The sequence below is a fragment of the Sceloporus undulatus genome, chromosome 1 (assembly GCF_019175285.1).
Source record: "Sceloporus undulatus isolate JIND9_A2432 ecotype Alabama chromosome 1, SceUnd_v1.1, whole genome shotgun sequence".
Taxonomy (NCBI): domain Eukaryota; kingdom Metazoa; phylum Chordata; class Lepidosauria; order Squamata; family Phrynosomatidae; genus Sceloporus; species Sceloporus undulatus.
The window spans coordinates 4894736-4921879 of record NC_056522.1 but is presented as its reverse complement, the minus strand read 5'-3'; the positions used below and the strand labels follow the sequence as shown (position 1 = coordinate 4921879).

The window sequence follows — 27144 nt, the reverse complement described above, 5'->3', positions numbered from 1 at the left end:
GCGTCTCGCGAGATCGGGAAGAGCCAGCGCCAAGCGAGCCATGGAGAGCGGTAGGGGCCGGCGGGGGGTTCTTTGCGAGGGGCCTACAGGGGCCGCCTGAGCCCCAAAACCCCGCCGCGGCCATGGAGGCCAAGCGGAAGGAGCCGCGCAAGGCGCTGAGGATCAAAGTCATCTCCATGGGCAACGCGGAGGTGGGCAAGGTGAGGAGAAGGAAAGGGGCGGGGCAGGCGCAGAGGCGTCTGATTGGCCCGAGGAGGGAGAGTGACAAGCAGGTCCGCCAATCAGAGTCCTCTATTAGAATTGGCCGTTATTGGCGGTTGAGCGGGCCTGAGGTAGAATGGGGCATCATCATCATCATCATCATCATCATCATGTTCAGTTGAGTGGCCAAGCGCAAAGGCTTCTGGGACATCTCTAGTTCTGTCCTTTGGTTCTTCCCAGGAGCTTCAGGCCTCAGCATCTCACACACTGAGGGGAAGTTGCTGCTAATAATAATAATAATGATAATAACAACAACAACTTGTTATTGTTGTTATCATTTTCCTTTTTGTTGTCATTTCTTACCTGCTTCTCCACACTCATTGAGCCAAGAAACAACGGACAATTTATTTTATTTACTCTAAACAAACAAACAAACTTTTAGTGGTTGTTGTTCCCTGCCCCAGTCTTTGGGGACAAGCAACGTCAGTTAAAAAGGCATCAGTTAAAGCACATCTCAGTTTAAAAGGACAAACAAGATGCACACAAATTAGAACAATCCATACTGAATTCATCATCATAATATAATAATGACAACATTCTGTGTTTCTTCCCAGGAGCTGAAGGCCTGGCTCATCTGCGCAGGGAGGGGGAGTTATTGATATGATTGTTATTGTTATTATTTGTGTATGTGTGTGTACAAACATTTCCAAGCCCTGGGTGCTTGAATCCATGGATGAAGCATCTGTGGCTCTGGAGCGCCAAGTGTATTGGGAAGGGCTTCTTTACAGAAGAGACTGCCTTGCAGAGAGGCATTCTTCACATCTTCTTTGGGGGTCTTTAAACATCTTGCAGGAGCGCTTTAGATACGTATTCCTGCTTGGCGGGGATTGCGTTAGTCGGATCACGGTTCTTGTGGTCCCTTCCTCCGCTTTGATTCTTGGTTTTTAATACAGAAAAAGGAAAGGTTTTAGGCTTATCATTCAAGATAACAGAGTCATTTAGCAGTTGCTGATGGAAATGGGAGACAGAAGGAAGAGGAGGATACAGAATTATTGACTGAACCACTTAAAGAAAACATTCCAGGGTTTTGAGCCTGTCTCTTGTTTCTTGGGATTTAGAAAACATTTTCATAAAGCTACAGGAAGGAAGCTCATGGAAACAAGACAGACCTCGCCACCTTTTAATAACGCTGCCCTTAGACAAGTTTTGGGGACTTTTCTCCCATTATTGTGGCTGGCGGTGCATCATTTGCTGTCTGTTTCAGGGAAGTCATCTTCCTATTTGCACATGAAACTGTGTTCTGTAATATCCTGAGTGGAATTATATGTTTAAACAATAATCATAAATTGCCAAAACCATCATCTGGGTTCAGGGAAAGGGGTACATTTCAGCTTTTTTGAAATGGGAACTTAAACTTTTGAGTTGAAAACAAAGAATTATAACTGTGTTAATTTGTATCCAGTTTGCCAGTTGCGCATACATACAGGGAGCCTGCGTTTTGAGAGACGTACCTTGTAATTAGCCTTGCAGAACACGGCTTCCTGCGGGCTGAATAGACAGCTGAGCCAATTTGATAACATTCACCATTCTTTTGCTTTATAGAGCTGCATTATAAAGCGCTACTGTGAGAAGCGGTTTGTGCCCAAGTACCTTGCAACAATCGGCATTGATTATGGTGTCACCAAGTAAGTACCCTTCTTTCACAACAGACAGCAATTACATTTAGTGGCTCCTGAAAATAGTCTGATGTGATGAGAACAGAGTCAGTGCATGTATCTGTGAGAAAGAATGACTGGAAGCTTGTTCAGCTCTTGCAATCATTCATTGTTTTGCTGCTATGATATTGGCAGAAGTAGCTGCTGTGAATATATTTGTGGACCTCCCATTACATATTAAATTCATCACATAGAGAGGCAGGGCTCCTAACCGGGAGAGGATTTTATACATGCAAACAAGCACTTCCAGCAGCGGGAGCAAAAGTCAATAGCAGTATGTAATGATTGGTTTTTATTCTCTTTTCACTGGTAATTTACTTTTTATCAGTTCCTGAGTGTCTTCATCAAAATTCAGCTATGTTAGGTATACAGGACATGCTTCTTGCAACTGTTTGTGTTACAGAAAGTCAAACTGGAGAAGAGAGAAGAGTGTTTGGAGTGAGGGACAACAGTACATGTGAACGGGATCTAGGAGTCCTAGTAGACCACATGTTGAACATAAGTCAACATAGTAATGCAGCAGCTAAAAAGCCAATGCAATTGTATGCTGCATCCACACAGTACAGTGGTGCCCCGGGATACGAAATGATCGCGTTACGAAATTTCCGGGATACGAAAAAGTTAGATTGGAAAAAACTGTTCCGGGTTACGATATTTTTTTCGGGTTACGAAATTTATTTCGGCGCGAAATTCAAACGCAAAGCGCGGCTAGCGGCTTTCCAGCGCTAACGGAAAGCCTTTTCGGGTTGCGAAATTATCAGGTTACGAACGGAACGGCGGAACGAATTAATTTCGTAACCCGAGGTAGCACTGTATAGTGTCTAGAATCATAGAATTGTAGAGTTGGAAGAGATCGCAAGGGCCATCCAGTCCAACCCCATTCTGCCATGCAGGAAATTTCAATCAAAGCATCCCCGACAGATGACCATCCAGGCCTCTGCTTAAAGACCTCCAAAGAAGGAGACTCCATCACACTCCGAGGAAGGAGTGCATTCCACTGTCAAACAGCCCTTACTGTCAGCAAGTTTTTCCTAATGTTGAGGAGGAATCCCTTTTCCTGGAGCTTGCATCCATCGTTCCAGGTTCTGTTCTCTGGAGCAGAAGAAAACAAGCTTGTTCCCTCCTCAATATGACATCCCTTCAAATATTTAAACAGGGCTATCATATCACCTCTTAACCTTCTCTTCTCCAGGCTAAGCCTCCCCAGCTCCCTGCGTCATTCCTCATAGGGCATGGTTTCCAGACCTTTCACCATTTTAGTCGCCCTCCTCTGGACTCGCTCCAGTTTCTCAATGTCCTTTCTGAATTGTGGTGCCCAGAACTGGACACAATATTCCAGGTGGGGCCTGACCAGAGCAGAATACAGTGGCACTATTACTTCTCTTGATCTAGACACTATACTTTTATTGATGCATCCTAAAATTGCATTGGCCTTTTTAGCTGCCGCATCACACTGTTCACTCATGTTCAACTTGTGGTCTACTTGGACTCCTAGATCCCTTTCACACGTAGTTTCATTCAGCCAGGTGTCACCCATCCTATATCTCTGCATTTCATTTTTCTGCCCTAGGTGCAGTATCTTACATTTCTCTGTGTTGAATTTAATTTTGTTAGCTTTGGCCCAGCTTTCTAGTCTATTCAGATCATTCTGAATGTTGATCCTGACCTCTGGAGTATTAGCTATTCCTAATAATTTGGTGTCATCTGCAAATTTGATAAGTATGCTCCCAAATCTGTCATCCGGGTCATTGATAAAGATGTTGAATAGCACTGGGCCCAGGACAGAGCCCTGTGGAACCCCACTGGTCACTTCTCTCCAGGATGAAAAAGAGCCATTGCTGAGCACCCTTTGGGTTCGGCCAGTCAACCAATTACAGATCCATTTAACAGTTACTTTGTCTAGCCCACATTTTACAAGCTTGTTTGCAAGAATATCATGGGAAACCTTGTCAAAGGCCTTAGTGAAATCAAGATATACTATATCCACAGCATTCCCTTCATCTACCAAGCTGGTAATTTTATCAAAGATAGAGATCAGATTTGTCTGGCATGACTTCTTTCTTTGAAACCCATGTTGACTTTTTGTGATTATGGCATTGCTTTCTAGATGTTCACAGTCTCTCTGTTTAATGATCTGCTCTAGAATCTTTCCTGGTATTGATGTCAGACTAACTGGATGATAATTGATGGGATTCTCTTTTGAAGATGGAGGGATGTAACAGTAGCTCTGTATTCTACTTTGAACAGGCCTCATCTGGAATACTGCATCCACTTTTGGGTGCCACATTTCAAAAAGGATGTTGAGAAGCTGGGGCGTGTCCAAAGAAAGGCAACCAAAATGGTGAAGGGTCTGGAAACCATAAAGCCCTATGAGGAGTGGCTTAGGGAGCTGGGGATGTTTAGCCTGGACAAGAAAAGGGTAAGGGCATGATAGCTCTGTTTAAATATTTGAAGGGACGTCATGTTGAGCATGGAGGAAGCTTGTTGTCTACTGCTCTAGAGACTAGGACAAGCTACAGGAAAAGAGATTCCATTTCAGCATAAGGAAGACTGGATGGTCCTGAGATTTCTTCCAGCTCTATGATTCTGTGAATGCTTGTTCTTGAATCTGATGGCTGTCTTCCTTTCAGAGTGCAGGTCCGGGACAGAGAAATCAAGGTGAATATCTTTGATATGGCTGGACACTCTTTCTTCTATGAGGTACATTGTTATGTATTATTTATATGTAGTATGCTATTATTTCTTAGATTGTACGCCATGGGCAGATTTGCTCTTATCTGTTTTACTGTTTGTATGTACAGCGCTGTGCAAATCTACAACGCTATATAAATAAAGCATAATAATAATAATAACAACAACAACAACAACAACAACAACAACAACAACATATAAATGAGAAAGCAAAACATAGATCTGAAGGTTTCTGGCTCAGTAAATCAAGATGGCTCCAGGGTGTAGAATGAAGTGAGAATATATAGGTTCATGTCAGTTAATCACAATAAATGTGAAGGCTAATGCTACCAGCCTCTTCCTTTCAATTAGTCTTAAAGGTGCTACAAGATCCCTTTGCGTTCAGTGAACCAAGTAGCTGTCTTCCTGGGCATTGATTCTTTTAACAGAAACTTTGGTATCAGAGGTAGAATTAACATGAAAAACATAGGTTTCTACACCACACCATGTTTCAGCATACAAGTAAAGGCAAGAAAGACCTGTGCTGCCTGGAAACAAAGACCTCTCCTGCTGGTCCCTGAATTCCCCACAGGAAGTAAAGGCAAGAAAGACCTGTGCTGCCTGGAAAGACTTTCCTGCTTGCATTGGACTTTTCCACAGGAAGTAAGAGCAAGTAAGACTTTCTGCTTCCTCAGGCCCACCTCCTGCTTGCATTGGACTCTTCCTCAGAAGGCCTGAGCTGGCAATAGCCTCAAACTGCTTTAACTCCTCAGAAAGTGAGCCAGCTACACCTCTTTCTTTTTTCTTTCCTGTCTCTGCCATTGTCACACCTTCTCCCGTTGATCTCTGGGTAGCAAATCCCATCCTTCCCATGGCTCCACACATTTCTCCTAACCTGATCCCCATTTGGCCTCTTCCTGTCTCCCTGCTTCCATTCTTCTTTTTCCTCTGGAACTGTCGCTCTGCGGCCCCTAAAGCAGCTGCAATTCATGACTTTTTTCTCTCCAAATCGTTTAATCTCCTCACTCTCACAGAAACCTGGCTCCCAGCCCATGATACTGCTACCTCCGCTGCCCTTTCTCTTGGTGGTCTCTCCTTCACCCACACTAGCCGCCCTGAAGGTCGAGGAGGAGGGGTTGGTATCTTGCTATCTAACTCCTGCCAGTTCCAAGTTCTGTCTTTTCCCCCCAGCTATCATTTCTCTTCTTTTGAGTTTCATCCTATTAGACTCTTTTCTCCTCTACAGCTCCGGGTTGCAGTTATCTATCGCCCTCCTGGTTCTGCCACCCAGTTCCTCTCAGACTTTGAATCATGTCTGACATTCTTTCTTTCAGATTCAGTCCCCACTTTGATCCTAGGCGACTTTAATATCCACGTTGACGATTCCAATAACCCTACAACGTCTCGCTTTAACTCTCTCCTAGCTTCTTTTGTCCTCCAACCACACTCCAACTCTTCAACTCATTCTCTCGGTCACTGTCTTGACCGAGTTAATAAAATAAAAATAAAATAAAATTTTTATTTTTATACCGCCCTTCCATAGATCAGGGCGGTTCACAGCAAATATCAATAAAACACAACATATACATTCAGGTTAAAACAATTACACAGCAGCAAAATAAAACAGAATAAACCCCCCGTTAGCCAGTCCTCTTTGCCACAGAAGAGGAAGGGAGGCCCACTGGACTTTAGTCAGGGAATGCCATCTGAAATAGAAAGGTTTTTAGGTCCTTTCTAAATTGGGCCAGGGAGGTGGCCGAGCGGAGCTCTGTGGGCAGCGTGTTCCAAAGGGCCGGGGCGGCGATGGAAAAAGTCTTCCTCGTGGTAGAGGTCAACCTAGCCCCTGGCACCCTAAGTAATTGCTGCCCAGATGTTCTGAGGGTGCGGGACGGAATGTACGGGGAGAGGCGATCCTTCAGGTATCCTGGGCCCAAGCCATTTAGGGCTTTATAGGTCATTACCAACACCTTATATTGTGCCCGGAAGCGAATAGGCAGCCAATGCAAGTTTTTAAGCATCGGTGTAATATGGCTGGCCCTGGAAGTTCCAGTGACCAGCCTGGCTGCCATATTCTGTACCATTTGTAGCTTCCGGGTTTGGTATAAGGGTTGCCCCATGTAGAGTGCGTTGCAGAAATCCAATCTCGAGGTTACCAGAGCATGTACTACCGTTTCAAGGTCCCTCTGGGCCAGGTATGGGCGCAGCTGGTGAATGAGCCGAAGCTGATAACAGGTGTTCTTGACCGTCACATTCACCTGAGCAGTCAGGTGAAGCGACGAGTCAAGAAGCACCCCCAGACTGCGCACAGAGTCCTTCACAGGGAGCGTGACCCCGTTCAGGACAGGTGGAACTACCGCCATTCCTGGACCAGGGGAACCTATCACAAGTACCTCCGTTTTCTCTGGATTCAGCTTGAGTCGGTTTTCCCTCATCCAGCCCATTACTGACTCCAGACAGGCCACGAGAGGAGAGACGCCATCCTCAGTCACTGCATCAGTCGGAGACATAGAGAAAATTCTTGCTGCAAACTGTGCCATTTCTGACTACCTGGCACTCGACTTTCCACTATCTTTTTTTTTTTTTTTAATTTTATTATTTAAAAAAAAGCACTTGACATACACAGATACAAACATTTTAACATACACAAATACAAACACATGCACTCAGCTTCATCCTACATAAGTCAGGTATTAGAAACACAAACTAATGTTGATTAATACAATGTAACGAATATCCTACCTGCAAATCCCTCAAACCTTCTCTACCACGATAACCCTTTCATTTTCTCTCTTCCAACTTAGTCCCTATCTTATCCTTATCTTAATTTCCTTTCCTATTCCTTTCTTCTCTTCTTTCTCCTTTCCTCATCTTCCTAAACTTTCTATCCTTCATTAATTTCCTTGTCCTGCAACTATATTAACTTAACTACCTACTCTTACTTTCTGCACCTAGTTATCCCTTCAACTACTTTCCTATTACCCTATCTTTGTCTTCCTCATTCATTCTCCTATTATTCCACCTCTTCTTCACACTTATCATACATTCTGCCCTTGCATACTTACAGTGACTTCTCATACTCATTGACTTTCCGGAAAAAAAAAGAAGTTCTAACCTTTTTGGTGGATCCCATCTCCCTTCCGATAACCAATTTTCACCTGTTATTGAGTCCCTTTATTTGAATACTGTTACTGCTATCTCTCCCCAGTTTGTTTCTAAGAAGTCAATTACTTTAATCCATTCATCTTCCCTTTATTAGTAATTGCTTGGGTTAGTCTGTCCATCATAATAGCATCATATAGTTTTACTAGCCAATCATCTATAGATGGACAATTCAAATTCTTCCATTTTGGGGCAAAAGTTACTCTAGCTAATGTGATTAAATAAAGCAAGATTTTTTTTTCACTGCCCTTTATCTTATCATCGATAATGCCTAATAAAAAAGTTTCCGGTTTCTGTTGTATTTTCCTCCCCATAATACGGTCAATATAATTACTTATCAATTTCCAGAATTTCTTGGCCTCCTTACATCCCCACCAACAGTGGTAAAAGGTTCCTATTTCTTTTTTACATTTCCAACATTTGTTATTATCTAATTTATATATTTTGGCAGTTTTAGATGGTGTCATATACCAGTGGTAAAACATTTTATAGTAATTTTCCCTTAAATTTTGTGATGCTGTAAATTCATAGTTACTTTTCCAAGAGTTTTCCCATTGTTGCATGGATATTGGGTGACCTACCGCTTTTGCCCACTTAATCATATTTTCTTTCACTGTTTCTTGTTCAAGCTCAAAAGACAGCAAAATCTTGTAAATTTTCCCAATTAATTTCGAGTTGCTCTCCAGTAAAAGTTTCCCTAATTCAGAATTGCCCTGTGCTGATACTACATTATGTTCTTTAGTATCCTCTTTGTATCTTGCTAGAATTTGATTATATGCTAGCCAATCAAATCCCCAGCCCTCTTTGTTAAGTTGTTCTCTTGGTTTTAAAGATGTTTGATTCCCCTCCTTTACTAATATATCTCTATATCTAAACCAATTCCCATCTGCTATCTTTTCCCTCCTATAAAAAGCTTCCTGTGGTGAGACCCAACCTTCAATATCTTGAAATATCCTACGTTTATATTTATTCCAGATTTTAATGAGTGCCTTTCTAATACAATGTTTTTTAAATGATTTATTTAGTTTGTCTTTTTCATAGATTAAATAAGCATGCCAGCCATAATTGTTTCCATCACCTTCTATTTCCAATAGGTTTGGGTTATCCAACATTAGCCAATCCTTAATCCACATGAGGGCACAGGCTTCGAAGTATAATTTCAAATTTGGTAGGGCTAAACCTCCTCTATCTTTCAAGTCTTGCAGATATTTGTATTTAATTCTAGGTTTTCTACCCTTCCAAATGAATTGAGACAAATCTTTGTCCCAATCCCTAAGGGTTTCTCTGGTGTGATAATAGGGAGCATTTGGAATAGAAATAGAAGCTGGGGTAGTACCATCATTTTAATACATGCTATTCTTCCTGTTATAGAAAGACTTAATTTTATTCCATTTTATAAGGTCTTGTTTTATCTTGGCCCAAACCTTTTTGTAATTGATTTCATAGAGACAGTTTATTTTATCAGAAATTTGGAGTCCTAAATATTTCACTTTTTTCTCAATTTTAATGCCGGATTTTTGTTCTAGATATTTTTGTTCGCTCTCTCTCATATTCTTTGTTAAAAATACTGATTTTGATCTGTTAATTTTGCATCCTGTCATTATGCCGAATTTGTCTAAAATTTCCATAATTGTTTCTATACTTTCTGCTGGCTCTTCCAGAAAAAGGATCATATCGTCCGCAAAGGCTCTAGTTTTGTATCTTTGATTCTTGTTTTTTGTTCCCTTTACAGTGGTACCCCGGGTTACGAATTTAATTCGTTCCGCGGCGCCATTCATAACCCGAAAGATTTCGCAACCCGAAAAAAGGCTTTCCGCTAGCGCTGGAAAGCCGCTAGCCGCGCTTCGCTTTTAAATTTCGTGCCAAAAAGCGCCGAAACACACCGAAAAAAATTTCGTAACCCGAAAAATCTTTCGTTACCCGGAACAGTTTTTTCCAAGCTAACTTTTTCGTACCCCGGAAATTTCGTAACGCGATCAATTCGTATCCCGGGGTACCACTGTATTTGATCATTAAATTTAATTTCTTTTATTAACAGTTCCATGATTAATAGGAATAGGAGAGGAGAGAGCGGACATCCCTGCCTTGTACCTCTTTTTATATTAATAAATTTTGTTTTTTCACCATTTATCCTAATTTGGGCTTTTTGGTCTTGGTATATTTTAGTTATCCAATTCGTAAAATTTGGGCCAATTTGAATTTTTTTCAGGACTTCTAGGAGAGTTTGCCAGTTGACCGAATCAAAAGCTTTTTCTAGGTCGATAAACATTAAGCCTAACTGCTTATCATTATGGCGTTCATAATATTCCAAAATGTTCAATAAGATTCTGGAATTGTCTCTCATAAATCTCTGTGGTAGGAAGCCCCTTTGGTCCTTATCAATAAGATCTTTAAGACAAGATTTTAATCGATTTGCTAAGATTGTAGCGAAAATTTTATAATCATTATTTAATAATGAAATTGGACGGTAATTGATTGGTTCTAGAGTATCTTTCCCCTCCTTGGGTAACATGATTATTTCTGCTTCTTTCCAGGATTTAGGTATTGTTTCATCCAATGCTTTATTCATAATTTCCTGCAGGATGCCCCCTAATTCAAATTTAAAAGTTTTGTAAAATTTTGCTGTTAGTCCATCGTTCCCTGGTGATTTACCTAATTTACTGGAGTCGATTGCATCCCAAACCTCTTGTATGGATATTGGCTGATTCAATTGTGTCTTGTGGGCTTCCGTTAGCCTCTCTATATTTGACAAAGCTATGTAATCTCTAACTGCTTCTTCGTCTGTTTGCTTGTCATTGTAAAGATCTTGATAGAAATTAACAAAAACTTCTTTAATTTCATCTTGTTGAGTTACAATTCCTTTACCTGAGTTGATCTTATTAATAGCTTTTTTTTCCTTTTCTTTTTTTAATTTGTGGGCTAACCATTTCCCCGTTTTATTTGCATGTTCAAAAGATTTTTGTTTGGTTAGTCTAAGTCTTTTGTTTAATTCATCTGTTGCTTCTAGATCCAATTGCTTCTGTATCAGTTTTATTTCCCTTTGAGTTTTCTTATCTCTTGGAAATTTCTGTAGATCCTGTTCCTTGTCCTTAAGCAGCTTGTTTAGTTTCATTACCTTTTGTTTTTTCTCCCTTTGGATTCTTATATTCCATTGTGTAAAGAAACCTCTAATCACGGCTTTACCTGCATCCCATACCGTTGATATCTGGATCTCTTTGTCCTTGTTTTCTTTTAGGAAATGTTTCAACATTTCCTAAAAGAAAACAAGGACTTTCCACTATCTGACCATCACTTAATCTCCTTTGCTCTCACTTATACGCCACCTCTTCGTCACACTGTTCAACGCTATTTTTGTGATCTTCAATCTGTTAACTCTAACCATCTTGGTCAGACCCTGGATTCATCTCTCTCTTCCCTAAATCTTGAGGATTCTGCTGACTCAGCAATGTCTTTATTTAACTCCACTCTTTCCTCGACTCTTGACCGCTTTGCCCCATCTCTGTACGCACTTCTTCCTCTAAGACTAGGCCTCAGCCCTGGCTTACCCCCATTATCAAGTTTCTCTGGTCCTGCTCTAGAGCAGCCGACTGTCTTTGGAGAAAGTCCAAAGAGTGGGCTGATTTTATTCATTACAAATTTATTCTTTCTTCTCTCTCATGCGCCCTCTCTATGGCAAAACAAAATTATTACAAATCATTGATCTCTGCCAATGAGAGGCACCCACAGCGCTTGTTCTCCACCTTCAACACTTTGCTTAAACCTCCCTCTCCTCCTGTCTCTTCATCATTCTCTCCTAATGACTTTGCTAACTATTTCATCTCAAAGATTACCACTATTCACTCTGAGATAGTCCCGATTCTTCTTCTGCTCATAATCTTCTTTTGCCCTCGCCTAAAAAATTTTCTGCGTTTCCCTCTGCTTCTTTGGATGACTCGCTACACTTCTGAACTCTTGCAAACCTGCAACCTGTTCTCTTGATCCAATTCCTACTCGTCTTCTAATTTCCATAGCTCCCTCTTTTCTGCCCTTGCTTCTCCATATCTTCAATCTCTCTCTCTCTACAGGCTCCTTCCCGTCGGACTTCAAACATGCTCTCATTTCCCCAATTCTGAAAAAACCTTCTCTTGACCCCTCCTCTTTGTCTGGCTATCATCCGATTTCTCTTCTTCCCTTTCTTTTTAAAGTTTTGGAACGGGTTGTTTATTCGCGCTGTCTTGAGTTTCTTGAAGCCAACTCCATCCTCGATCCCTTTCAGTCTGGTTTCCGCCCAAGGCATTCTACAGAGACAGCTCTCACTAAGATCTCGAATGACCTTTTACAGGCCAAGGCTAATGGCCTTTACTCTGTTCTCATCCTTCTTGATTTGTCTGCAGCCTTTGACACCGTTGATCACTGTCTCCTAGTTGACATACTCTCTGACCTTGGGTTCTCAGACTGTGTTCTCGACTGGTTTAGATCTTATTTGTCAGACAGATCGTTTGCAGTGATCACAGGTGGTCAGACTTCGACCTCTGTTCCCTTATCTGTTGGAGTTCCCCAGGGCTCTGTTCTGGGTCCCCTTCTGTTTTCTTTCTACACATTGTCCTTAGGTAAACTCATTCGCTCTTTTGGTTTTTCCTACCATCTGTATGCCGATGACACCCAGTTGTATTTTTCCACCCCGACCTTTCTCCAAGGCTTGAATAGCAAGTTTCATCATGTCTCACAGCTGTCTCGCAGTGGATGCGCCATCGGCGTTTGAAGCTCAACATGTCCAAGACGGAGCTTCTTGTCTTTCCTCCTAAGTCCACCCTTCAAGACTCCTTTTCTGTCTCTGTGGACAACATTTCTATTCAACCAGTCCAGCAAGCCTGCAGTCTTGGTTTTATCTTTGATTCTTCTCTGTCATGTATCCCTCAGATCCAGACCACCGCCAAGGCTTGTAGATTCTTTTTGTACAATATTGCCAAAATCCGACCATATATCTCCGCCTCTACTGCCAAGATCCTGGTCCATGCCCTAGTGGTCTCACGACTTGATTACTGTAACGTCCTCCTGGCTGGGCTTCCTCTTTCTCACCTCTGTCCTTTAATTTCTGTCCAGCACTCAGCTGCATGCATTATCACATCTGCCCACTGCTCTGACCACATCTCTCCTGCATTGGCATCCTTTCACTGGCTCCCCCTCCCTTTCCGTATTCAGTACAAGCTCCTGCTGTCGACATTTAAAGCCCTCCATGGGCTGGCCCCTCCTTACTTATCAGACCTTATTTCTCCTCACCTTCCCACTCGGACCCTCCGTTCTGGTAGTCAAGGTCGGCTGTCTCATCCCAGGATTTCCTCTGCCCCATCCCGGATTTGCCCCTTTTCACTCGCTGCCTCTCACTCCTGGAACCTTCTTCCCCCGCGAGCAAGAGCCATCACTTCTTTAACCAGCTTCAAAACGGAGTTGAAGACCATCCTGTTCAGAGAAGCGTTTCCAGGCATTGCATAATTGTCACTTGCTATTTGATGTTCTTTTGGTGCCTGTTTTATTGAAACATTTCCTGTATTGCTATGTATTTTATATGTATTATCCTACTAGAGAGGCAGGCTAGCTCCAGCAGACCTCCCTGGAAGAAGATTAACCATCCATTAAGAAGCCAAGCCCTCCCTCTAGTCCAGGGGTAGGCAACCTTTTTGAGCCGGGGGCCGGGTTGCTGTCCCTCAGACAACTGGGGGGCCTAAGCCAAAAAAATAAATAATTAAATAATTTTTAAAAATATTAAATAAATAAATACACCGGGGGAAATGTAGGACAAACTTTTCAAATGGAGGACACTTTTTAAAAAAATGTTAATATAAATGCATGTTTTGGAGGCTTCTATAGACAATTGCCCCCCTTGCCCGCCTCCTCCTGATAGGCCAAAGGCCCCACACCCTCACGCGAGAGGGAAAAGGCTCCGGCAGCAATCGGCGGCAAGACCAGGCTGGGGCCGGTCCCAAGGCCTTGCCGGGCTGCATCTGGCCCGCGGGCCGCAGGTTGCCTACCCCTGTTCTAGTCTATCTCCCCTGATCCAGGCCTCGGAGGTAGAGAAGAACCGCTGGCCCTCATCCCCTTCCCCACCACCACTCCCTTCTCCTTTTGTGTCCTGTCTTTTTAGATGGTAAGCCTGAGGGCAGGGAACCCTCCAATTAAAAAGATTGTATGTACAGCGCTGTGTAAATTTATAGCGCTTTATAAATAAAGGTTAATAATAATTTTATCTTAAGCTAATAGCATGCATATGTGAAATGAAACAACCAGATCAGGCATATCTTGCACAGGTAAACAAAAACATAAGAAACCTGCTAGAGTCTGCTTTAAAGCTTCTTCTAAAATGCATCTGTAGATGACCTTTTCTTTCACCAGCCTCTGCTTTTCTTACACTTTCCAATTGTTGGCTAGATATATAGATCTATATTTTTTCAACAGGCTGGGAGTAGCTAGTGCGGGAAGTTTATTTGCTGTCCCCTTTTGTCTCTGTTTTGCTGTTCCTCCAAGCTCAGTGAGAGATTCTTGGATTAACTACTTTTTACCTTGCCTGTTGTAGGCTGGTATAAACAGCTACAGTAGGATTGGCTATACAGTGGTGCCTCGGGTTACGAAATTAATTCGTAACGCGGCCGCTTTCGTAACCCGAAAAGCCTTCGTAAGCCGAATTGCCATAGGCGCTAATGGGGAAAAGCCGCGATTCCGTGCGAAAAAGCCGAAAAAAGCACCAAAAGTTTTTTCGTAACCCGAAAAAACATTCGTAACCCGGAACAATGATTCCCTATGGGATTTTTTTGTATCCCGAAAATTTCGTAACCTGGGTATTTCGTATCCCGAGGTACCACTGTAGTAAGAATTCCATTCTTTTCCAACTCAAGTTTTATTATATTGTTTACTACAGACATAATGCTGTAACCTGACATCAAAAGTCTAGGCTTCCTTCATGATCTTAATGTTGAAGCTACTGAAAAACTTGCAGCTAAACAGAGAATGAGGGGGCTTGGTGGGTATAATAAATAAAATAATAAAAATAAAGTTTTTATTTATATCCCGCTCCTTCCTACGATCAGGGCGGCTTACAACATGGGTTAAAACAACAGTACGATAAAACAATATAAAATACAAACACATCAAAGCAGACCATACAATCAATAAAAAAATAACAGGCTAAAAGCCCCTTAGCCCAACCTCTTGGCCACGGAAGAGGAGGGAGGCCCACAGGATTTTAATCGGGGAATGCCTGTTGGAACAGGAAGGTTTTCAAGTCCTTCCTGAATTGGGCCAGGGTGGTAGTCGAGCGGAGCTCAGTGGGCAGCGTATTCCAAAGGGCTGGGGCAGCAGTGGAAAATGTCCTCCGTGTAGTGGAGGATAATCTAGCCCCAGGCACCTTCAGTATAAAAAGACTTTGTCAAAAGGAGCTTCTTTGTCAGAGACTTTGTTAAATAAAGTATGCATGTATTAGAATAAATTAACATATTGTTCACCAAGACCTGCCCCATAATCCTGTTAAATAGATTTTGAAGACTTTGGCTAATTTGCCTATAGGCTACCAGTCTTCATGGTAGTAGAAGTAGCCTGTCTTCTAGCATGCAGCAGGTTCAGTTATTGAGCTGTTCATTGTCATGTTTTAACACATCATAAATGCAATGTAAAACAGTTCCTTTATTAGTATTTGAGTGCAGTTGCCATGTCATAACATGTCGACTTTGGAGTACTTAGCTGACCATCTTACAATTACAGTAGAACTTCTCTCCTGTAACTTTGTACAGGATAAATATGAAATATATTCCAAACAGCAAGGGAAGCATAACACCATCACCTTTTTTCTGCTTTTAACTTTGGAAAGGGCGTCTTTGTTTATTAAACCCATGCTGGTGCAAATTCTATTTTGAGCTGGAACAGTGTTGGCTGGGATCATACTGGACAGGCCTACTTGTATCTCTTGATGTAATACAGGTGAGAATGTTGCTAGTGGCTCCTGCACCAGCTGCATTTGTGTACCTCCGCTAGTCTTGATAGATCAATTGTGCATTGGTGTACAATTGATCCATAAATTCCAAGCTCCCACACTATTGATTGATGGTAGCTGTGGTCACTCTTTCCCCCTCTTGTTCCATAACATCCACTACTTTGTTTCTGTGCTCTGTTTAGGTCCGCAATGAATTCTACAAAGACACCCAAGGTGTAATCCTAGTATATGATGTTGGGCAGAAGGAATCATTTGATGCCCTTGATGCATGGCTTGCTGAGATGAAGCAGGAACTTGGACCACATGGCAACATGGAGAACATTGTCTTTGTGGTTTGTGCCAACAAGGTAACCATTTCTAAGAGGCAAGTAAGATGTAAGCATTCCCTTGTTTGTAACCCTAGATCATAGAGCAGTATGATTTAGGGAGTTCAATGGTATGTGAAGTATTGGCTTTTTTAAAGGGAGCCAGGGAAGCCAAAAGTAATGGATTGTCCTAGATCATGTTTTTCTCCCATTTCCATTTCAGATTGACTGTACAAAGCTCCGGTGCGTGGATGAAAGTGAAGGCCGGCTGTGGTCAGAAAGCAGAGGCTTCCTTTATTTTGAGACCTCAGCACAGACAGGCGAGGGAATCAATGAGATGTTCCAGGTAAAAATGCTATGCAAAACAATGCAGCATTGCACCATCCTTGTCTTTGGCACCCAGTGCCCTGTAAGCCCCCATTAGTGATAACTCTGGGAAGGTGCCCTTTAGCTTCTGAATGAGTGATGCTGCATATTTGCCCATGCCTGGAAGTTAGGGAGGCAAAGTTTAATTCAGCTGCAAGCTGAAAATTTGAATGACAATGGCATGTATCCTTGATGTTCGTGCAGTTTTGTAGGTACCTGGCTCAGAACATGAATTTTCCTGGCTCATAATGATTGGATGTGTTATGAATCATATTACTTTTATTGAGGAGTAATGCTCTAGTTCAGAATGTGAATCAGGATTTGGTGTGTACTTGGCATTTTTTTAAAAAAGGATCTGTATTTTGATTTTTTTTTTAAGTTGTTAAACCAGTGAGGCATTATGATTTGCCAGCATTTTGAATGATGTCTTTCAGATTCTGGCTTATTCCCTGTGTGTCTCACATCCATAAGTTTTAGAACGAGTGCTCATAACTAATCCATACATTTTTCTGAATTGGCTGTTCTCTTCAGTCATACACATTCCAGAAGTAAATCTTTGGAAGTGGTAGGAGTAAAAATGGTCCTGTCTCCTGTATCTCTGGATGAGTTACCATTGACTTCCATGGAAGGATTTATTTAGAGAGGCTGTTGGCAGCCTTTTGAAAGGAAAGGAAAATGTACAGTGGTACCTCGGGTTACGAAATTAATTCGTTCCGCCGCCGCTTTCGTAACCCGAAAAGCCTTCGCAAGCCGAAAACCCATAGGCGCTAATGGGGAAAAGCCGCGATTTCGTGTGAAATAGCGCCGAAAAGCACCAAAAATTTTTTCGTAACCCGGAAAAACGTTCGTAACCCGGAACAGTTTTTTTGAATGGATTTTTTTCATAACCCGGAAATTTCGTAAGGCGGCGCATTCGTATCCCGGGGTACCACTGTACTAGACATCTATGATGGGTATGACTGAATGTTCCAATTAATCCTCCGTTGACTTCATTTGAAACTGCAGGAGAGCGCTAAGTGAAACCATTCATTGATGCAGAGATGCAGTGGGCAGCCTTTTCAGTGAGTAGGTGATCTGAACTCACAAGGATCTTTTATAGATTTAGATATTGTGATCACGAAAGAATCATCACAGAGAGCCAGTATGCTGTAATAGTTGGGTTGCAGAAGCTAAAAGACAGTGTGTGGGCCAAGGTTATCCTGTGAACTTCATGGCTGGGTGCGGACTGGAATCTTAATCTGACATTATCAGGGAACTTGGGTTCCACTCCTCCGGTGAGTTATGGATCTTACTGGAAGACCTTGGGCCACCCAAGATCTTCTTATGTCTAGTCAAGTTGGCTTTGACTTAGGGTGACCTTGTGGATAAGAGACCACCAAGAGACCCTTAATAGTTTTGCTCAGGTCTTGCAGATTCAAGGTTGCAGCTTCCTTGATTGCACTTTTGAATCCATTTATATGTTTTTTACAGTCCATAATATCTGTAGAACTCTCCTCCAACTCCCAGGTTTCAAATGAGTTATTTTTTCCCTTGCCAGATTTCTTCACTGCTTAACTTTTACTTAGAAATTGGAAATACTCTCTTGTTATGAGGGTCAAATGAGCAATCATATATGCTACCTTATGCTACATGGGGAAAGCTGTGTACAAATGTAAAAATTAAACGTCACAGTGTAAAAGAGTTATGTAAGGACAGTTTTGGTAAAAATGAAATTGCTTACTCCAAATAGCATGGTGGACTTTAAAAAACCTCTCTTGTTAATTCCTGGGAGTATTCCTTCCTCTTTTTTATTTTTCTTGTGAAATGTGTTGCTGTTTTCCCATGTTTTATTTTCGGAGGACCAGTACCCTTCAAGCTCAGTTTTTTTTTCTTCCAGTTGCCCCTGGCCCTCCGGCCCAAGTATCAAAACCAACTTTTAAACCGCAGAGAGTTGTTTTACTTTTTGTACAGTGCTTTGTATTTATCAGTTTTTAGGGAGTTTTAAATGATGTCATCTGCTCTTAACCATCAAAATGAGGGAGATCCATATAAGTAACCCAGAGTGAGTGGTGCTAGAGATGGGTTCTTTCCTTTTCTTCATCTTTGCTGGCTTTTGGAACAGAGAGAGGAAACTGTTGGTGGCAGCAGAAGCAAGAGATGGAGGGACTTCAATGGGGGAGGGTGAAGAGATCTGGCCCCATTGTGTTGGTAGGATTGCTAAGTGGCTATTGAGACAGAGCATGGAGCATGAAGAAAAAAGAGGGAACAAAAAGTCCACTGCTCAGTAAAATAAAATTTAATGACTGTTGAAATGTAATGGCCACTTCCATATGCTGAACACTTCACAGAGTAGAAGAATACCTGAGAGCCCTGCAGTTGCTGCTCTGAGACATGAAAAGACAGCTGCAGGTGGAGTGGAAGTAATGTGGCTTCAGACAGGTGGAGTGGTTCTGCAACAGCTGAAGATGTTTGTCTTGGAAGATTGAGGCACGTTACAGAGCGCCCAAGAAGGGCACTCTGCTGCCGCCTCCATTTCCGCTGCCAGGAAGCCTCAGCCTCCAAATGGGGAGGCTTCCCGGCAGCAGAAAAAGAAGCCACAAAAAGCGGCTTCTTTTCGCTCCGTGCTTGCAATGCACAAGTGCGCAAATGGTGCACTCGTGACATCTCAAGGCAAGGGCGACGTGCAGACACTAAGTGTTCAGCACGTAAAAATTGCGGCACCTGTGTGTATAGGGCGCCGCCATTTTTACGCCCTCGTTACGTGCTGGGGTGAGGCCGGTATGGACTCTAGGTCCTCGGACAACCCCTAGCACGTGATGAGGGCGGTGCAAAGGCCCGTCTAGAATCTGAACCTTGCATGCCCAATGTACAATCGTTCCATGGGTTCTGGGCCTGAGGCACTTCTGGAGTTTGTGGTGTGGGAAATGAAATAAAGATGGCTAGTAGTGGGCAAGTAATTTGCTAATGTTCATTTGTGCTTGCAGACTTTCTATTCAGCCATTGTTGATTTGTGTGACAATGGTGGAAAGCGTCCCATGGCCAGCATGAGCGTCGGTTTCACCAAAGAGCAAGCAGACACCATCCGAAGAATCCGCAGCAGCAAAGATAGCTGGGACATGCTGGGTGTCAAGCCAGGGGCCACAAGGTACTGCAGGACTCACCCAGCACTTAGGCAGGAACTATTCATTGTAAGGTAGACATCAGCAAAAGGGAATTGTGTTTGGAGGGAGGTTGGGAGAAATTGTTAAAGGAAGGAGGTCCTGGTGATTTAAGTAAGAGGAAGTTGCTTGTCTCCTGGATGGGATGGTTGGCCGGTATATAATACCTTTCTTTTCAGCAAACCTGCCAGATACCTCCCTCTCCTTGTATGTCCCTTAGTTGCCCCCAATGACAATACGTGCCTATTGGCTACACTGATTATTTCTATATGATGCTTGTACATCAAACCCTTTGGTTTTAGTCTGCTATCATCCTGTGAATGGGATTTGTGTATCTGTACGGAAGTGGCTAGCCTTCATCCTTAGTTTAAGTACTGCAGAAGATGTATGTCCCATGGGCCTCTGAGCTCTGGGTGTAATTGTAGAAGAGTCTTTCTTCTATGTCTCTGGAAGAGACAAAGGATAATAATGAAGGACAATGTTTTCTTACTTAAAGATAGATGGCTGATGTGTTCAAAAGAGTATACACAATATTTTGTAATGGTCCTCTGTGTTCCACCAGCAAGGTCAGTAATCTTCTCTGAGAATGTGAGAGGAGGCCTTCTCAGCTGTGGAATCCAGTTGCCAATTGGTGGCAACACTGGTTTCATTTAGGCACCAGATAAAAGCACGGCTGTTAGAAAAGCCTTTGAACCTAACTGTTCTACAAAAAATATGCTTATGTGCATAATTTAAAATGGTTTTAACTTGTTAACATACTTATTTATCTTCTTCTTCTTTTTTTTTTTTGCTTGAAATTGTTTTAATCTATTTATTGATGGGGGTATAAATATTTAAATAAATAAATGTCACCAAGTAATGTTAATATTAAGGCTGCTCCATTTTGGGTTCTGTGGGCTAGACTTCCTCTCTTGATTTGTTAAGCCTATGTTTGTGTTGGCAACACCCGATGAAGGCCTCTTTTGCTCTCCTCCCAGGGATGGAGTGAACAAAGCTTACCGGAAGTTGGCGGTGCTCCTCCACCCAGACAAATGCATGGCTCCCGGCAGTGAGGATGCCTTCAAAGCTGTGGTCAATGCCCGGACTGCCTTGCTCAAAAACATAAAGTAAACAAAGTGGAATCAGCTTGTTCCCCCAAAAGTAGGTGATGAAGGCCACCCTGTTGGGTGGGCTGCCCTCCTGTCCAAGCGGGAGGCAGCAAGAGTTACTTCCTGCTTCAAGCGAGGATCGTGGGAACGAAGCCCAGGGAGAGGAACTCTTAGAAGCAGCCTCCTCTTGCTGCGTGCTTCTCATTCATCTCAAAATGTTTCCTGTGCTGCTAGAACCAGCTTTATGCGGCTGTTGATCTGATGTGGATTCCCAAATCCATCTTACTACTGCAGCAACTATAGTGTCCTTTTCTTTCTCCTGTAGGGAAGTTGGCCTTGGACTGAGTTGACTTTAAAATATTTTGTATGTGAAAGATTTTCTTCTGTAGCATTACTTGTATTTTGTTATCCTAAATTTGGTGCTTGGGTTCAGCCAGGTCTGATTTACCCTCCACTTACTCCAAGATCTAGCAATTTGCCACTTCGATACAGATTACCATTTGAGTTCACATCTTTGATAAAGGGTCTGTGTGCCCTCTGCATTTCTCATAGTTGTGTGATATTTGCCAACTACCATTCCAGGCTCTTAAGGTCTGTTTTGCTGCATATAGATGGATAAGAAAACATGACAGCTAGGACTGAGGCACTGGGAGCCACCAAGAGCAGCACATGATTGGGACAGGCAACAGCCCATCAAGCAGTATGTCAATAAGTTGCTATTTGAATCCAACTGGTTTAGTACTTTTGATGTGACCTATCCTGCTTTGGGATTAGCTGAGAAGGTTTAGGCTTCTTGGTCTTCCCACACAGGGTGTAGGGGGTAATTTCCTAGTTTACTTGCAAAACAGTTGCCAATGCAGACCAGCAGCCCCCCCAAAAAGCAAAAAACAAACAAACAAACAAACAAGCAAACTAATTCATGTTTAATTCAAGGAGCATTTGAATCAGGGCAGGCAAGAATTATATTTTCCTATAGTGGAGGAGGACTCACATTTGCTCCAGGAGGCAGGAATGAATATTAGTTAGGCAGAGTGCTTTTCCTGTGCTTAGTTTGCTGATAGCAAGGCTTCTTTTTTTTCCTTTTGCTCTCCAACAGAATGTCGTCCAGTGCTTCCCCAAAGGTTTGCCTGTTCTTAAAAGGAATGGAAGAAAGGTTCACCTTTAGAAGGAGCTGTTTTTCCTTAGTGCTCTGCCTAATTAATATTCATTAAGAGTTTTAATGGCCTCTTGAGACATTACATCCAACAGTTATTTTGCCAGCAAAATGGATTCCCTAGAAAATATTGGCTATGGATAACCTGAGAGCTAGAGCTTGAAGCATCATGAATCTCAGGCCAATATTTTCTCCATGCTTCTGCCGTCTGTAGAATTGTATCACACTATGTAGATGTACATATGCACCCACTCATGCAGGGACAGAGCCTTTTCCTTCCCCATTCCTTTCTTTACTTCTCATTCAGCCAGCTACTCTATCCCTCTCCCCTCTGTAAATTCCCTTCTCTTTCTTCTGACCTTGCAGTCTACTCCACTCCTGTATGCAGCATACATGTGGTAGGTCCCTGATCTTAAGTCCAGGGCCCACATGTGAAACTCCAACCATCCTCCATGGAGCGAGGAAGCAGCATGTCACCATTGACATGCCTAGTCCAAATCAATGATAGAGGGACCAAGAACAAAAGTATATAATTAGGTGGGTCAGAACTACATCAATGACCATGCAGTACTAATCCACTCATGTACAGCTTGGGAACTAAACCATAATACCAGAATCCTGTTGGTGCACTGTACTGGTGTAAACAGGACATTATTTTGTTATAGTACACTTGACAGTGGTGTGTAGCTGGAAGTGGGATGATGGTAGTAAAAACTTTCTGGCACCAGGGAAAGCTTGGGAGCTGGTAGGGCAGCTTTCGCTCCTGACAGAGACAGTTCTCTCTGCTATCCTTGTGGCATTTTCTCCTCGAACCTCTAAAGGAGTATTCCCTGAAGTTTTTGTTTTGGAAGATTGTATTTCTGGTGATGACCACCTTGGCTCAAAAGTTGTCACAGTTAGGCGCTGTCTTGGTTTTATCCTGTTTTATGCTTTCCTGTGAGCTGTACTTTTGTTCCTCTGCCAATAGAAGGATTTTTCAGAAGGTAGTCCCTGCCTAAGGAAATCACAACCCTGGTTAGTCCCAGTCATTGGCAACCCCTCTCTGTGGGATAAGAAATGAGCACTGAATTGACGATTCCCTTTCTTTGTGGACGGAGTTTCTCTGGCCTTTCCTGGAAATATTTTGCCTGTTCTATTTATTGGGGAGTTAATCTGTGTCCATTTTCAGTCTTGTCTGTTTACTCCTCAAACTAGAAAAGATGCTCTCCAATGCAGTCCTGCCTTCCATACTTTGTAGGAAAGGAATCTTCACTCTGAGTTCAGTATTCCTGCCTTGTGGGCTGCTTCTTGATTTCATGATTTGGTTTTAAAATGGCAGGAGACTTTCTTTGGGCCTGATAAAGTATTTCATGGATTTTTGTTTGTTTGTTTGTTGCCTGAAAGTTGTAAATCAACAGAGTGCTACTTCTGAAATGTTTCCCAGAACTGCAGGAAGCTTTCTGTTCACTGCAAGGTGACTTCCTTCAAAGCTGGCCCCCACTACCCTGGATCTTCTCTGAAAGCAGTGTGACAAATGAACTAAGTGGAATACGAACATGGGGCACCCCTCCCAATCCTTTGTGGTAACTGGCAGTCTCCCTTGATTAACCTGCCCTCTGGTTGCTGAAAAAACAGTTTGGTGTGGAGTAGCAGAAGGTCTGGCAACTGTGTGTGCAGCAGGAGGGGATGGAAATGGCACTCCTTTGGAGACAGGACTACCCCGTTATTGCCATCTCTTCATCTCACTACTTAGGAAACATGTGGAGTCCTGGCATATGAAGACTCTGTTACATTCAGAAAATAATTGTATGTAGGCACTAAAATGTTTCAATTAGAAGAGGTCCAAAGATCCTCTTTCTGCAGCCTTGCTTTCTAAGGCAAGGGAGAAGGAAGCACTTTCAAAACAGACAAGGATGAGCCACGTTGGATGTGTCTTGCTAGTTTGCAGCAGCAGTAGTTTCCTTTGTGGTGAACTGAGGTAGGGAGAGATTTGCCTCCCTCCAGCCAAAAAATGAAGCTCTGGCCTGCAATATGTGTATATATAGATAAGTATACATTGATCCACATGTGCACTTTAAGCCTTGGGCAGAGGTTTGTATGCTTGTAGAGGCTTGCAAATACTCAGTAGTGCTCCCTCAGTTCTAGACACCCCCCTTTGAAAGCAATGTTCAATTTACTGACCACTGTGAATGCCTTGTAATGTAAAATCCCATGGGTTTGTGGGTTGGCTGTATATTGCAATTGCACTTTCCTGCCTTTTGTTTTGTGTTGCATTATTGCCTCCTTCCCATGCCCTCTTGTGCCCATAGGTGCTACCTCCAGTTGACTTCTTGAGTTCCCATTTCCAGCACCATCTCTCTCTTCACCTCCACTCCAGCTCTCTTGTGCCTGCAATCTAAATGTGATGTAGGGATCTACAAACCTTCCTGATCTTCTCAACAGTCAGAAAGATTGCCATGGAAAATAGCAGACCTTCTTGCTAGCTGTAACCACACAGCTGTTTCAAGGGAAAGGTGTCACTTATTTTTCAGAAGCCTAAAACTGTTGCCTTGGGTGGATTTTCTTGTCCCCTTCTCTTTCAGATCTGGCAATATCCCATCACCTCTGAGTTATGCAATTACAACCAAGGCTAATAGAAATAATATTTTTTTGTTTTTCTTTTAAACCAGATATTGTCTGTAGTTGTCATTTCACATCCTTTTTGGGGTGAAAAGACTTTCCATTTTCATTCCCACAAGTCTACCAAAGGTGCAGCCAGCTCTCCATTTGCAGGGCAAATAATATGGAGGACTCCTGCTGTGTTAACATGAAGCTGCTCTGTTACAACCCCCCTTGTCTAAAGCAAAATACAGCAGAAAAGGATTGGAACTCTAAGTGGTGTGAAGGTGATGTAGCTGAGTCAGATCCTGCTCTTGAAAATGTTCGTGGGCAGCTGCTTGTCGGCTGCTTGGTTTGACACTCTATAAGGTAAGCAGCTTATATGGGAAGTGACCACTTTGCTTGTGGTGCTACCATCTCATCTTGCTTTTTGTAGGGCTATTTTGATTGCAAAGTCACACAGTCTGAGTTCTGGATGGGAAGGAAAGGGGATTCTGTATGGGACAAGGAACACAGGTGCTGTGGGTAATACACTTATACGTCCCACCCGTCAGTGAACCTTGGTACAGGCATTGCAGGCCTTTAGATCATAATTCTCTGCAAAATTGTTCCCTCCAGACAAGGTTCTGTTTCTGAAAGAAGGAAAAAGGGAAATGCAGGGTGGTCGAATTCCAAGCCATTAAAGGCAGAGATTTTTTTTCCTTCTCCAAAGAATTTTGTACTGTTCAGAGACTTCTCCCTACATTTCTTTGTGTGATGTATGGATCTGAATGCACTGTATTTATTTTGTAATTACTAGTTTTACACAAAATGCCCCATACTAGACACTGGTTGATAATGTAGATCAGTTTAAAGCTGATGACAAAAGCTGGAATGGTGACATCTGCATGTTCACGTATAGAAAACCTTGGTTCTTTGGAAGTCTATGTATTATTTTTTTACAAGATTAAATTGGATTTAAAACAAACTTGCTGTTTTTGCTGTCCTGCATACCTGTTGCTATTTAATGTGTAACTAGGATCTCAGACACTTGCCTAGATATTTACAGGTTTTGGGTTTGGTTTTTGTTTTTGTGATCATGGCACATGTGTCGACATCTTCATTTGGGAGAGTGATGGAATAGGTGTAAACACAGACAATTGGCCTTATGGCCTCAACTGGTGTGACGCTGGTGGGAGGGGTCTATTAAATGCAAAGCTGGACTATGCCTAGGATATTCTGGAGTTTTTAAAAACCTCTGCTGAGTGACTTCATTCAAGTCAGGATCACTGGATGTCATGCAATCTTTCTTTACATAAACTTCCCTTGACAACCAGTGTGGTCTTTCTTCATTGTCTGGGCTCTTTGTTTTTAGCTCAAGTCTTAACTCTCCCCACCTCCCTGGGAAAAATGCTAACCATATAACAGGTGGTTTCCAAAACAGCAGGGAGGATGTATCCCTGTGGTCTTTTCTTCATGTTCTAGAATGTAGCCTTTTCCACTAGCTCTGGCACCACAAGAAAGTTTCAAATCCCAGTATTCCATAGCAGTTAAAGCAGTGTCAGACTGCATTATCTCTGCAGTGGAAAAGCAGCCAAGAAGACCTGGAAAAATTGGGCCTAGTACAGACCGCCGGTTTGCAGCGGCCTGGGGCCAATTCTAGGGTTCTGGAGCACGCAGCAATCTGCACACTCTGGAACCTAGCACGTATGGACAGCGCCATTTTTATGCAGTGCTGTCCATATGGCACGTGCATCCATGACAAGCGCGGGACAGCATCTGCACCTCCGGGTGCTGCACTTCCGTCATGGATGCGTCAGTGTGCCAATGGCGCACTGATGACAGCATCCATGTGCGCCAAGAACCCGTTTTTTCCAGGTTCTTTTTTGTCCAGAGGGACGCCACGCGGTTTGGCTGCTGCGGCATCCCTCCGGAGGAAAACTGGGTGCCTCCAGGCCACCTTTTCAGGGCAGTATGTACTGCGCCTTGGTCAGCTAATAATGCAAAAGATCTAGTGTGTCTCAACTGACTTGCTTGGGTAATCCAATCAAAAATCCACCGAACAGTGATACCTTTATTCAGGCAGCCAAAACGCACATTATAACGTTGCAAGCTTTCGAAGCTTCACTGGTTTCTTTGCCAGCCAAGGCGTTAAAAACTATACAGGAGAAAGAAAATTGAAGATGTTGTTCATAGACCTGCATTTTGCTGTTTCTGTTCTTATATCTTGAAGGCTGACACATTATCCTTCTGACTGTGTGGCAATTGGGAGATTTTCAAAGTCCAGGAAATTAACATTTATTTGCATCTCAACAAAGACACTTCCTTTGCAATCCAGTATGTCAGGCTGCAGGCCCCATTGTAGGCAGAGGACATTGGATTTCTCAAGAAGCCTCCATGCTTTTGCATCAGGAAAACGTTAGATAGTGTTGAGGTAAAACATACCAATACAGTCCAAATTTAAGAAGAAGAAAAATGTTTTACCGTTGTGGATTCCCCTGTTGCGGCTATAATACAATATTTTAAAATCCAGAAAACATTTTCTACTACCCCTGGATGTTTGCTTGCGTAAGTGTGCTTTTGTGACATGGATCACTGTCTTGCATTTGCATAATGCCAATATATTTATGTGCAGTTGCACTAAGCTGCCTCATTACCAGAGCCATTGCTCTACAGAAACCTCAAACTGACCATCCCTTCTGGCCAACTTTCCTTTTAGGGACACATCCTAAGGCATATATGTACTTATATGTGCAACAGCTTGCAGGCTGGACAGTGGACAAGCAGTGTCAGGATTTAGAAAGCAATCTGTAGTTTGTCAGTGCTTGTTAACA

The 27144-nt window shown here is 42.7% G+C and overlaps 1 protein-coding gene across 3 annotated transcripts; it reads left to right on the top strand.

Annotated features, from left to right (window-relative positions):
* DNAJC27 (DnaJ heat shock protein family (Hsp40) member C27) lies at positions 1-25633 on the top strand. Of its 3 annotated transcripts, XM_042442268.1 has the most exons (8): positions 1-200; positions 1804-1886; positions 4547-4616; positions 15888-16052; positions 16234-16356; positions 19340-19500; positions 20491-20653; positions 24043-25633. In XM_042442268.1, exons 1-7 carry the CDS (start codon positions 123-125, stop codon positions 20621-20623), a joined length of 813 nt encoding a protein of 270 aa, XP_042298202.1. In that variant the 5' UTR covers positions 1-122; the 3' UTR covers positions 20624-20653; positions 24043-25633. The 3 variants fall into 3 exon arrangements, with proteins under 3 accessions (XP_042298202.1, XP_042298212.1, XP_042298195.1); XM_042442278.1 differs by having other exon boundaries at positions 1-191; positions 20491-25633; XM_042442261.1 differs by having other exon boundaries at positions 20491-25633.
* Positions 25634-27144: the final 1511 nt, after the last annotated feature.

Excerpts from the sequence above, each read along its gene's own strand:
- DNAJC27 (XM_042442268.1), top strand. The coding sequence starts at position 123 with ATGGAGGCCAAGCGGAAGGAGCCGCGCAAGGCGCTGAGGATCAAAGTC. Across the intron at positions 1,887-4,546 it reads ATTGATTATGGTGTCACCAA|AGTGCAGGTCCGGGACAGAG; the intron begins GTAAGTACCCTT and ends TCTTCCTTTCAG. Across the intron at positions 4,617-15,887 it reads GACACTCTTTCTTCTATGAG|GTCCGCAATGAATTCTACAA; the intron begins GTACATTGTTAT and ends TGCTCTGTTTAG.